Source organism: Tachysurus vachellii, chromosome 21 (genome assembly GCF_030014155.1).
Source record: "Tachysurus vachellii isolate PV-2020 chromosome 21, HZAU_Pvac_v1, whole genome shotgun sequence".
Lineage (NCBI taxonomy): Eukaryota > Metazoa > Chordata > Actinopteri > Siluriformes > Bagridae > Tachysurus > Tachysurus vachellii.
In genome coordinates this window covers 7,684,100-7,697,603 of record NC_083480.1, presented here as the reverse complement: position 1 = coordinate 7,697,603, position 13,504 = coordinate 7,684,100, and the positions used below count along the sequence as shown (strand labels likewise).

Genomic DNA, 13,504 nt, shown 5'->3' with positions numbered 1-13,504 from the left:
TATCTGTTAATATATTTTTACATTTTTTAGTCCAGTGTGATCTCATGAACAAAATGAATGATTTTTGTCTAAGAAGAGTTTGAAACTCAGCCCTAACCTTTACTTGAAAGTTTGCAAATAACTCGAGTCATGCAAAGTGTTTTGAATTTGAAGTTTGTAAATGAGCCGATGCAGATTTTTCATAACTGAAGTATGTATGAAATTTCTTTTATTCCTTCACTTTATCAATTTAATATGTTTAAACAACAAAACAGCATTTTCTTTGCACACTCATAGACTCAAGTTCCCTTAAGGTATTTTAGTGGGTTCTAGCTTTTTAAATGTTTCTGTATGATATATAAAAGTGAAATGCTCTGTTTTAGTGTTCCTTGTTGAACACCCTTTAAGGTTCCCCCATAATATACAGCATAAATATCTACACATGGATAAATTGCTGCTCTTAAATAAATACAGGTCATTTACACAGTATTTGAGCAAACAGATAGTTAAATCATATGTATTAAATTTATATTTGTATCTGTATGTGCAACATTGTTTAACATTAGCCAACTTTCTATAAGCTCACCTATACTGCAGTCAGTAATTGGGGATGCCATAAATTTTGTGATTAAAATGGAAATATAATGAATAATTGTGCAGCCTTATAGTCTCTACAAAGGTTTACATTAAGAAAGAGAAAGAATGCAAGATAGGTCTCTAGCATTCTCTCTCTCTCTCTCTCTCTCTCTCTCTCTCTCTCTCTCTCTCTCTCTCTCTCTCTCTCTCTCTCTCTCTCCTCTCTCTTTGCCTGCTGTTGGATGTTTCTTTCCAGCTGGTGCTTTAGTCACATGACCCATGGAGGAGTGAAGGGTGGATTGGAGGGTCTCTGCAATTCTTAAAATAACCACTACATGTATACTCTCAAAGTAATATTGCTGCAAAGAGAGAAACAGAAAGTAAGATGTAGTAAAAGTAAGTGTATGTGTGTTTGTGTGTGTGTGTCTGTGTGTGTGGTGTTGAAGACAGGGTCTGATGATGAAGATTATTAGGAATTTCCTGCAGCTGGGGATGAGAGAGGAAGAAAGTGAGGGAGGGTGAAAGCGATAGTTGGCTTGAGGGTAGTGGGGTGGGGGTGGGGGAGTAGGGGCCATGTAGAGGTGGGAAGAGGGAGTGAGAGTGGATGAGTGTGAGTGAAAGAGAGAGCAGTATGAGAGACAGGAAAGGGAGAAGTGGACTGCTGGAGAACGTTGAGGGAATGCTGAGCAGAAGAAGTGAAACCTGGAGAGGAGCCACAGGGCAGACGAAGTGTGTTCATGTGGCCATATATGTGTGTGTGTGTGTGCCTGTGTGTGATGACAGCTGTGTTTCTTCTGCAGAGTGTCACCAAATGTCTCTGTGGACGGTGTGACCCACTTCTACCTCTCTCTCTCTTTCTCTCTCTCTGTGTTTCCCTTTCTCCTTCCCCCTTTTTGCTCTCCCACCTCACTCTCCATTCTGCATCCTTCTTCTTGCCCTCTCTCTCTTTCTGTATGTCTTGCTCACCCTCCCCCCCATCACTTGCCCTCACACACTGTCAGGGCTGCTGCCTGTATCTTAGCAACAACTGCACTCTCATTTGAACTGAGTGAGTGCTTTTCCCTAACACACCCACTGAAACACACGCACTTGTGTAAACACACAAATACACACATATGCACATATATACATGCACGCGCACACACACAAAGAACCATGCTCTTTCACATTGCGCAAACACCCACACATACACTTGTGTAATTACACACATACACCAGAACCACCATCACTACTTAAGAGTATCAGGCTCTACAGCCCCTTTCATACGCACAATTTTACACAGGAATTCAACTCTAGTTTATCAGATAAGGGTTAACTGTGAACACACACCAGAGTCTAAATCCCAAAAAGACAACTGGGACAGGTCCTAGTACAATTTCTCGAAAATTATCCACTGGCTTGTTTGTGAACAAATAAATACTGAAAGAGAATGATGTTTATTCTTTGAAGCTTTGCCACCTTGTGAAGTGACTGATTCAAAACATTTGCACAATGCAGCAACAATAAGGGATCTGATACTATGTAAATTCGGATCGGCATTAGATCAGATTTGACAAATCTACAACAAATATAACATGGGTATGCATGTAATTCACACAAATATCATACTTCTGCTTCAACTTGCTCATGGGGCAAACTGTACTTGGATGCTAAAAGGATACCAATAACCGGTACTGGCCAATAGGCAGAAAACTGATAACTCTATTTTGTTGGAAGTTGAAAAAAAAAACACTGTTGAAAAAAAGGGGTTGAAAAATAAACTTTGCTAAACCACTATGTTTAGGATTTATTATAAGTTCTATCCTGTGCAACAGGGCGAAGTGTGAAGGCTGTGTGAAGTGTGAAGGCTGCAGGTTTGAATAACACAAAACCCAAACAGAAGCAGTAAATAAAAATATAGCAGTTTCTGAGTGAGAATAGATTTTAAGTATAAGTGCTGGAGACAGGGCCACATGTGGGTTGTACAATGGTATGCATTTCTGTATGTGTTTCTCAGTGATTTTAAGACAGTGTTTTGGTCCATCATCAGAACATTAGTCATAGTTCAAGGTTTCCATTAACAATTTTCAAGTAGTTAAACACTTCTTCATAAGCTTTTCTTGCTGCATTGCAGATGTGGACAGATTGCTTCTGTATGTTTATGACTACAGTGTTTACATGGTTGAATATTTACAAAATAATCTATGGGTGTTTTATTATTGTATAATTACATTAAATGGACTCTTTATGGTTAAATTATGACCTAAAGCGCTTATTGTCCAATCTTTACTTTTGTTATTTGTTGGTTATGGCTTTGAACATAAGCAGACTTGACAGTTGTGACTTGGAAGTATTGTTATTGGCTTGCAGTCAGCAGATGGTTTGTTTTTTTGTTACCCACAGTGCATTGTGGCAGATTGTGAAGAAAATTAGAAACGAGGATAAGATAGCAGATAAAAAAGTGTAAAATAATTATAAAAAAATTATATAAAAATAAAATGAGAAATAAGAACTATTTGGAAAAGAATGTGAGTGGGAGAGAAAAAACAGCCAGTGGAGAAAAGACTGAAATGGACAGTAGTGGTGGGAATGGTGAACATGTAAAATTATTCATTGAGCTACTGGCAGGAAACCACCACAAATTCCTCTGTTTAAGTCTATGATGCACACCCAGAAGGACACTTACTTTGTATTTGAGTAATTCCAGCTCACTAGCATGCACTGGCAGGGAAATGTACGGCCAATACAGAGTGAAAAGGGGAGGAGAAGCCCCAGACACACTATTTTTCAAAGGGTTGGGATGAAACGTGTGTGTTTGTGTGTGTGTGTGTGTGTGTGTGTGAGAGAGAGAGAGAGAGAGAGAGAGAGAGAGCGGTATGTGTGTGTGACTATAATTAAAGTGGTGATCTGCAGTTGTACTCACTCCTGTCTTCAGTTAGACTGATGCTTAATTAATTAATGGCATTAATTAAAGGGAGAGAGAGAGAGAGAGAGAGAGAGAGAGAGAGGAAACACAAGAGAGAGAGAGAGAGAGAGCATGGTGATGTATGCAGCAGATCTAAACGCTGTAGGCTCTTTTAGTTGAGAAAAGTACACTCATGCAGTCTAAGTAGCCGATGCATGATCTCATCTTCATTATCATCTCTAGAGAATACTTTTACTTACTCTCTACTATAGAAGCTAATACCTATATTGCCATCTGTACAAAGAAAATAGTTAAATACTCTTCGCTTAAATAGTCTTTCAGTATTGGTAGATAGTTTGCTTCACTGTTTTTGCTTTCCCTCAGTCTGTTTGTCTGTCTGCCAGTGCATCTTTAAGCATACAGGCATGGCAGGGTTTGTTCGGCCCAGAGCACCACAGCACATGTTTCTGCTCCACTCCTTCACTCCTCTATCCCTGCTTCCCCTCTCCTTGCCAGTTAGTAATCAAAACCATGTGCAAAAGCAACAGTGATGGATGGAAATGTGTGTGTATAAGAGGTTGTGTGTGAGAGAAAAAGGAAGAGAGTGGGAATGAAAGTGCATGGTATGGGCTTTGCAACTGTACATCTGTAGTCTGTTTGTCATTACACACTTACTAATTTTTGTTTTACAAAAATATTCAGTATTGTGCAAAAGTTTTTGTCACATTAAAATACATTCTTGGAATAAAATGGAATTAAAAAGTTTCTAAGTTGTGAAACATATTATATTGAGCAACAGTAAAAGAGAAATACAAAAATGAAGACTTTTCCTTTGCTGGTAAAATGGCTTAAACTTTATTATGTCCATTGTCATGTGGTTTCTAAGGAAACTGGCTGGTAGGTTGTTTCAGTTTTCTTCTTGAAGAACTTGCTGTAGTTCTTTTGTTTTTGCAGGTAAAATCCCAGATAGACTTTTTTTGTTTATCATCATATGATATATGACTTAATATGGTTAATTACTTTAGAAAATCTCTCTAACACTTATTTTTTTCCCCCACATTTTACTTTAGGTATAATATAACTATCTACCACAATATTTATATGAAAATGTATGGTGCCCGATTTATACAGTAGTTTATCTCATACATTTTGTTTCACACATTTGTGGTTAATATGTAGGCATGCTTTTGTGTTGCAACTCATAAAGTATGCCCTTTGACTCTCTTTCCTTTTTCATCCATACATACAGAAACAGCCCTCCTGACACCACTCCTCTTGTCCCTCTGCTGCCCCCTGTTGATCAGTCCTTACATTTCAGTGTTTAACTTTTTCTGCATTGTCCAGGGTGCCCTGTGTGTGTGTGTGTGTGTGTGTGTGTGTGTGTGTGTGTGTGTGTGTGTGTGTGCATGTGTGTGTGTGAAGCAAGTATATCCAAGTTCATTTATGTGATGCAGTTAATTATCCAGTTTAATAATTATTATATATTTAATATTTAATATTATTATAAGTTTCATTGAAAACCAGCATCCAAATATACTGTGTATGGTTTGTTACATAGGTAACTATTATTTAATCTAATATAATTATTAATTATTTAATACATAGTCTGGTTACTGTGATACAAGCTGTATTGCTATGGTAAAAACTGCACTGGATAGGAAAACTGTAACCATGGTAACCACTCCCCTCATATTCTATTGCCAGAGTTACAACGATTCTCTAAGTGTATCACTATGGTAACAGTTGTCCTTTTGTCCACAGGGATAACACAATATATGACCATAGCAACACAAATGGTAAGATCAAAAACAGTTACCATTAAAGCATAAACATAAAATTAAATTCATATTTACTTGAACAACTATATGATTATACTGTTTATATACTATTTATATGCTGTTTATAATATTTCTTTTATTCCACAGATAAGCGTTGCTGGATAATTTTCAAGGACTTTACTCCTGAAATTTGAAGCCTTCGTTTACTGACAGTCTTGCACTCAGATGTGCTGAGCAAGAAACAACAAGTTGAGAAAGAGAGACTTGCCTTTGGGTCTACCACTGCACATTAACAAAGCATAGGCAGATATTTACTGTCTAAATTATTTAAGTGAATTAGTGCAATCTATCAAATTAAGCGGCAATGAGTCGACTGTCAGGCCGTCTGCGTTCTGGAAGCGTGCGTTTGGTTTGTGAAGCCCTGAGTGGGGAGGACTGCAGTGAAGGTGAAGGCTCCTGGATTGGAGATATGGGGGCTGGGGTCACTTCAGCAGGGACAAGTAGCTCTGACCCAGTTGCTTCACCGCACTATAGATTGTTTTCACCTCCTTCACTTGCTAATGGTCTGCGTAATCATGACGACCAGTTTCAGCGCAGAGCAAGGAGACGAAGACAGATGGACCATGTGGAACAAACGCACATGCATGAACAAATTCACATTCAGTCACACACACGCCCACAGATGCACATACACCAACAATCACTTTCGCAACAACAGAGCACTCACACAGAACACTCCAATACACATTTACAATCTCAAATGAACATTCAAATGGATACCCATGTGCACACTGAGAGAGATGTAATGATGCACAAGCATACACATACAGAGATGGTCGGATCTTCAACTGTGGAAGGAGACGCCTCTCTTGTTCCAGAGGATCTGTCTATAAATTCAAAAACTGAAACATATACTTCCCTTGTCCATTCAGCCCATCCACTACATACCAACCAACTCTCACAAAACTACTCGAACCTTCAGCGAAGCCCTGCTTCTACAAATAAGGTAGATTCTGAGAAACCCTCTGATTCCAGTAAACCGGAGAGAAATCCCTTAACTAGCTCTGAATTAGGTCATAGTTCTGGTACAAGCCACAATCTTGTTAACACCCCTATGGAGGCTGAGAGGAAGTATACCCTGAGGAGTTCTGGTCGGCCACGTTTCCCCTGCCACCTTCGCAAGTCATCTCGTTTACGCAGGGTTGCAGAGGATAATGTAATGAAAAGGGAGGTAGAACAAAAAGAGGCAGAGGAGGATAGGAACATCTGGAGAGGAGAAGAGATAAGACCAAGGGAAGAGTGTACTCTAGAAGTGGCTGTGGCTACTTCATCCCTTGAGGTTTCACCAGCTTCAAATAATTCAAATCGTATGGTGCCAAATCATTGGAAGGCAGCAAGTGAAGGCAGCACTATGATTCAGAATTCACAGAGAGGTAAACAGCGAGGTCCTTTTTTAGGTGTGAGAAAGATAGTGGTAAAAATTGCAAGAATCCCTGTGCATCTTAGTAGACGACAGAAAAGCTATAAGATCTCCTCTCTGGAGCCTGTGGCAGTGGGGTCTCATGGGGAAGGGTGTACTGTAGGAGAAGCACCAGAAGGGGGATCTGGTCTAGAGATGGGTGCACATATTTCAAGGGAACCCACTGCACTTCTTCGAATGAAAAACAATGGAAAGAGTGTAATGGTGATGTTTCCTCCAGGAGAGCTACCAGTCATCTTAAAACGGCGAAGAGGACGGCCCCCTAAACAGGCTTTACCAGGTCAGCCTGACATGCATGAGACTAGAGCTGGGGCTGCAAGTGCTGCAGAGCCCAAGAAACCCAGGCGGCGTCGGAGAGTAAAGCTACCTTCCCCTCTGCCCTCGTATGTTAATGACACCAATGATGTTAAAGTGGAATACGCAGATGTTCTCTCCAAACTGGCCTTTTTAAACCGCCAACCTCCCAGTACTGGCCGCTGCTCCCCACCACGCTGTTGGACTCCAACCGAACCTGAGACCTTCCATACATCTCCAGAAAACCCAAATCTGTCAACGCTACTGCATCGCCTCACAGGTTTCCGTAGGCGAGGTGGACGTGCAGGTTGTATGGGAGGGAGGGGAGGGGGTATGACAGGGTGCTCTGAGGCTTTTAAACGATCCTTCAGTGATTTCTTTGAGACAATTGGCAAAAAGCGCAAAGTTCCTCTGTCTGAACCAGGAGCTCCACGAAAAAGGGGGAAAGGACTTAGTGTTGGAATGAAGAGGGCAGCATTGAATGAGCAAGGAAGCCTGGTCACTGGGGAAAAGATTAGAAAGCGGCGTTCACGAAAGAATGGAACATTAAAAGGTGGTCAGGGAGTTCTGGATCAAGACTGGCAAAATGGAAATATTGGATGGGGAGACAAGTGTTCAGAACCAGGTAGTTACCAGGGCTCAGGTTCACCTCGTAGAAGCTTTCCATCATCTGAAACTAGCAAAGGTGGAGTGTACCATAGCCCTGGAATGAGAGGAACTGGCAGTGCAGAGGAATGTCAAGGAATGTTTGCAGGATATTTTCGTTCTTTACTTGATTCAGATGACTCCTCAGATTTGCTGGACATCTCTATGTCCAGTCCTACAGGACAAGATTCTCGTAAAATCACTCCAGGATATGAGGGCAGCAGTCCAGGTGCAGCCCATTGCTGGTCTCCTGCTTTCCCGAAAAGAAGCCCTAAAGTAGCAACATGTACTGGGGAGGGAGGCCCCCTTTCCTCAAACCAATCTCATAGCAGCTCTGCAACTAGGACCCCATATTTATACAGTGTGTCCCAAACATCCCCAACCACTTCTTTTCCAAAATCTCCTGCTCTTTCCCTCTCTCGCTCACCCAGTTCTCCTCATCCTTCCTCTGGTTGTTTTACCCAATATCCCTCCACTTATAGTGGAAGTATGCCTCAAGGCGCAGGCGTTTGCCCAGTTACTCAGCCACAGAACAGATCAAGTGACTGCAGCTTTGCCTATGGCACCAAAACTTCAACACCACGCCATATTAATTATTCAAATTATCAAGCCCCTACCAAGCGACATTATAGTGCATATCCTGGGTCTACCCATGTCCCTATGCAGCAGAGTGAGTCTACTGGGCCATCATCTCCAAGTGGAAGTTACATGTCAATATCAAAGACTAGCTCTTTCTCCTCGTCCTCATCTCCCCCTGAAGGTTCTAGACAATATCAGTGCTCTGCTCCTTGGGGTTACAGGCAAGGGGGATCTACCTGGGGTGGTGATGGATTTGGTACTCATCAGTTTCATGGCTACTCTGACTATGGAATCAGTGGAACAAGCTCTGAGTCCAAAGACATCCTAGACATTTCAAATTATACACCCCAAAAGGCAAAGCAGCGTCCTTGCCCTGACACCTTTTCAGAATCTTCATCTGATTCTTCCCACACAGGGATAGGAAGCATGGGGGGGACATTCTGTCCCAGGGATGCACCAGTGTCAGAGGGGCAGTCAAGCCTGTCAAGCCTGGAGAAGCTGATGTTAGATTGGAATGAAAATTCTGCAGGCCCCTCATATAACTGGAGTCAGAATGTCTTGTTTCAAGGAGGGACAAAACCAGGCAGAGGACGAAAGAAACGGTCTGAGGCACAGAATGAGAAGGAAACAGGCCATATACCACCAGGATCACCTGCAAGCCCTCCAGTGCATGGAGGTGGACCAAAGCGTAGTGCTTCTGCTGGCCGACAGACTAGGGGGAATAGGGGAAGGGGAGGCTTTTCCCCTTGCCAAAGAGAGCGATCTTTACCACCAAAGCCAAAACTTCAAAAGCATGCAGTCCCCCCAGCAGCAGGGCAAATCACTTCATCAGGGGTAATATACCAGGAAACATTAGATTATTACAGTGGAGATAGTAGTAGCCTTTCACCTCTAAGCCATGCCCCTGAGCTCTGTGAATACCCCTCTCCCTACTCTGCCCATACCTCTACTCCATCTTCTGATGAACGTTTTGCCCATATTTACCCCTCAGACTCTGCCTCTCTTTCTCCAAGCCTGTCAGTTCAGTCAGATATCCTAAAACAGCACCCTAAACCTACACCTCCCCCACAGACATATGGACATACTACCAGGACATTCAGCCCTACACTATCCCCTAGTCCCCGCCTTCCACCACAGTGTAGCTCAGCCATGAGTCCACACCGTGTGCCAAAGGACCAATTTCAACAGTATGACTCACCCAGTTACAGTAGCTCTCCTTGCTGGTATGGGCAAAGTGGGAGTGTTGCTCATAGTCCCCAGAACTATGAAGAGCTGCGCTCAACTGCTATCACTATGCCCTCACACAAACGGGACATGTCTCTAATTAGCCCAGGGATGAGAGCACCATCCCAGTCTCCTTATACTACAACTTTAGTCCGAGGACATACTATGTCCTCTTCTTGTGTGGGTGGGAGTCAAGACTCTTCTCCCCAGCATGAGGAGCTGGGTTATCATGGTAATATGGACACCTATGCACCAGTAGGGAACCGTTTTGTGTCCCAAAGTTCCCGAGGGGGGGTTCTCTGCCAACTGTTGGATCAACCCAGTGATGAAGGCTTCACTGTCACCAGCCTGTAGTTAGCATTATTGCACCATCCGAATAAAGGTGAGATATTTGTTCTCAAACATGCTTGAGACAAAAATAATCAAGTACATTAACATTACATTTATAATTATCATTAAGTTTAGTTTCTAAACTTGATCATTTAACAAATGTTGCTATTTTTGTGCATGGCCTAAGTCAATAATCATGGTAAATTTGCACCATTTACACCTTTGTTTATACATTTTTTTTCCTTTCAACAGATGATTTGGACTACACCATTTTCATATTTCTAATATTTTATAAGAATGTGATGTTACAGAAGAAACTTGTTAGATATGATTAAGGAGATTTGGAATTGCGGACTAAAAGATGATTTCTTCAGCAGTGACAATCAAGACAAACATGCACATACACAAACAATCACACACAAACACACACACACACACACACAAAACTGAAACAGCACATGCATACAGAGCTAAATGCTCCTTACATGCACAAGACAAGTTGTGAAGCTTGGGTGGAGTTGTTTTTTTCTGGATGGACGGACTTACTGCTAATGTCAACTAAAAGGACTCCTTCAGTGAACTGCAGAAATCCTCAGAATGCAAATATTACTCATTTTAACAAAAATCCAGATATGCCTGCTACAGTTGTTCAATTTGACATGAGAGATCATGCAAAAGGTTTTTGGACTTCACACTGATCTCTCTGTTTTTCCTCTCCTCTGATTCTCTTTCTGTGTCTATCTGTCTCTTCTAGTCTCAACATCATCTCTGGCCATGTCAATAGAGGTTAATTACTTACTTCCCAGAATCTACCACCTTTGCAGGGTTTTTGATAGTGACCCTGCACCCTACACAGACTTTATCCCCTTATCCCACCTTATGTGCTGTCTGCTCCAAAATACCAGCATCTGTACATAAGTCACACCAACCAACTCAACTCCAGAAATAACAATGCAATGACATAAATAACTGAAGTATAGCAATTACAGAAGTGAAGAAAGTTTTGTAAAGGCTGTAAATTTATTACAGATTATCATGAGAATGTTATGGAATTTTTGTTATGACATGTAAGACGTGATGTCAATTTATAAGTGACTTTAAATGGTTCCACTTGATGCTGTGCAAATAGTTACTGCAATCCTTTTGAGCAAGGGTGGTTTTGTCCAATAGAGTTTGACTGAATCAAATGCCTTCTTCCCTGTTCTTGATCACGGCCTGCAGCATGGTCATACCCTGCCCAACACCCAGTTCTTGTCTCTGTTTTTTTTTTCTGTCAGGAAGACAGACACTCATGCACTGACCCCAAAGATGCTGCTCTGGCAAAGGTGCTGAGAGGCCAGTCTTTCTGAGCATGGAGGTCTGGAACTCAGGGTGTGGACAATGCCTAATCTCCTACTCATACTGCTCCCCCTCCTTTTTTCTCTCTCCACTGTTCCTATTTCTTGTGGTCTGCTGTGTCGTACAGTGATTTTTTTGTGATGAAATACTGTATCTGTCTGTTCCATATACTGTATCTAAGGTGGGAATATTTAAATACACATTCTGTTCTTATCATTGCGTAACTCTGTCCAGCCTCTGCTCTGTGGAGTGTAGAGTGGTGTGAGAATGTTACACATTAGATAAGGCAGACAAAACAGAGATTTAAAAAAATACAAATTATATGATTACAGTTTCATTTATAAAATTCACATCAGTAAGCAATCTATTATTTCTACAGCAATCGGGTTGTAATAAGGCTGTGATATAGTTAGTACTGTAGTAGGTGGGACAATGGGTATGGTGGCCCATAAGTACAAAAGACATTACCAAAGCAAAAACACAACAGCAAATTCAGAAAATCGTCAACATGTAAAAGGTAAGTCCTTACTGAATATTACATGCTTATTGCTGATTGGACACTGTGTCTATCACAAAAACAGAAATGTATTCTTTCAGCCTGTAACCTTGGTAGCCTAGAAAAAAATTGGGTATAATTTGTGAATACCCATTATTCTGACCACTAATTCTTTTTTGAATAACTTGGCTCAGTTTAGGTGTTTGGGTAGTGTAACATACTCATACTAATGCAAAGCAAATCTGACATTTCCTATCTGAATTTTTTTTTAAAAAAATCAGTGATTGGAAATACCAGCATTCATTTAGGTTCATAATTCATATAACTGTATTTAACATCCTCTAGCTGTCTATTTGCTGCAGAATGTTTTAATAAATGCGTGGCAAAAAAAATCAAAACAATTGACAGTATTTATGAGAATAAAGGCTTAACGTTTTAATAATCCATTACATATTAACAATGGGATACATGAAGAGATCATGAGAAAATTAAGTCGTTATCATGACAAAACAACTTTTGTTATGTCGAGATATCTGTGAGAACACCATCGCCAGCTCCCCAGAGGGAGCCCTCGCCAGAGTACTAACTTCCTGGTTTTTGCATAAGTTCACTACCAGTTAGGGCTCTGGGAAGCTGGTGAGGGTGTTCTCACAATGACAAGCAAAATTAAGTTGTTATCATGACAAAACAAGAAAGAAAACATAATTCATGGCCTCTTAGGAATTCCGTAGGTTTTACATTTTTTGTTGTTTTTGCCATTATAGTTTGATTTATTACTGTATTTTTATATATATTATTGTGATCTTTGGATGGTTAATATGTTTTGGAGACTGGCACAGTAATACAGTGGGCAACATTGCTGCTTCCTAGCTCTAGGCTCCCTGGTTCAATCATGAGCTCAAGTTACTGTCTGGAGTGTTTTGCATCTTCCCCCAGTGTTTGCATCGGTTTCCTTTGTTTTCACTAATTTCCTCATACTGTCCAAAACATGCAGGTAAGTTGATTAGCTGGTTTCTCCTCTAGGGCAGAATTCTCTTACTTTGCACCCAAGATTCTCGATTCACTTCTGCCCTGATCAGGATAAAATTTACTGTAGGCAAATGAATGAGCTAATGAGATAATTCCAAGCTAACATACTAACATTCTATACATCTGGTTTGATGTTAACAGCAGAAAGAGTGGAACGGGAAAATATAAGAACTTACACAGCCCAAAGGAAACATGACTGCAATCAAAACCCAGGCTTAAAGATAAATCACAAAATTTACCAACACTAACCTAGAAGTCCTGAATAAATACTACCTATTATGAATTCATCAGTCCTACAGGTATTATAATCTAAGATTCTTGTGCATTTTAGCATACACTGCTAAATCAATTTACTTACGAGTGAAATGTTTGTTGGTTACTGCCACTTTCTGTACTTGACTGAAACACTTGAAAACATAGTAGAAGAGTAGAGATGGTTTGTCCAGTGAATTGCCTTTTGGGCCTTTCACATATTGAGGAAAGAATTGCCAAATTCCATTTGAAGTGATCCATTGAAGAAAACATTTTAGATGTTTTTCACACTTTTTCACAAAGCTTTAGGAGCTTCTGCTGAAATTAATGGTTTGGGCCCCTTTGGCCCCAAGCTTTGCTGTATTTAATTTTAATGTTTTCTAAACATTTGTGTGGGAATAATAACCTATTGTGCAAAGTTTGCAGTTAAATTATTTAGACTGTCAGTAGTTTTGTAGTTTGTGCTCAAGGGAAATTGCCATTTCTACCACTAACACTAAATCCTGTTTTTTTTTTCCAAATGAAAAAATATCCTACTGCTACTTCTATTGCAGAGATTTTATAGCAGTATCCAGACAATTTTATAAACAATTATTTAAAATAGATTTTTAATCTTTTAG

The 13,504-nt window shown here is 40.5% G+C and overlaps 1 protein-coding gene across 2 annotated transcripts in view; it reads left to right on the top strand.

The window, feature by feature from the left end:
• ahdc1 (AT hook, DNA binding motif, containing 1) overlaps positions 1-11,588 on the top strand; it is a 22,952-nt gene extending 11,364 nt beyond the window's left edge. For both annotated transcript variants that reach the window (XM_060857299.1, XM_060857298.1), the window contains 3 exons: positions 5,201-5,235; positions 5,365-9,821; positions 10,022-11,588. In XM_060857299.1, coding sequence (XP_060713282.1) covers positions 5,582-9,793 — 4,212 coding nt within the window. In that variant the 5' untranslated portion in view covers positions 5,201-5,235; positions 5,365-5,581 and the 3' untranslated portion in view covers positions 9,794-9,821; positions 10,022-11,588. The remainder of the gene's footprint in view (positions 1-5,200; positions 5,236-5,364; positions 9,822-10,021) is intronic.
• Positions 11,589-13,504: the final 1,916 nt, after the last annotated feature.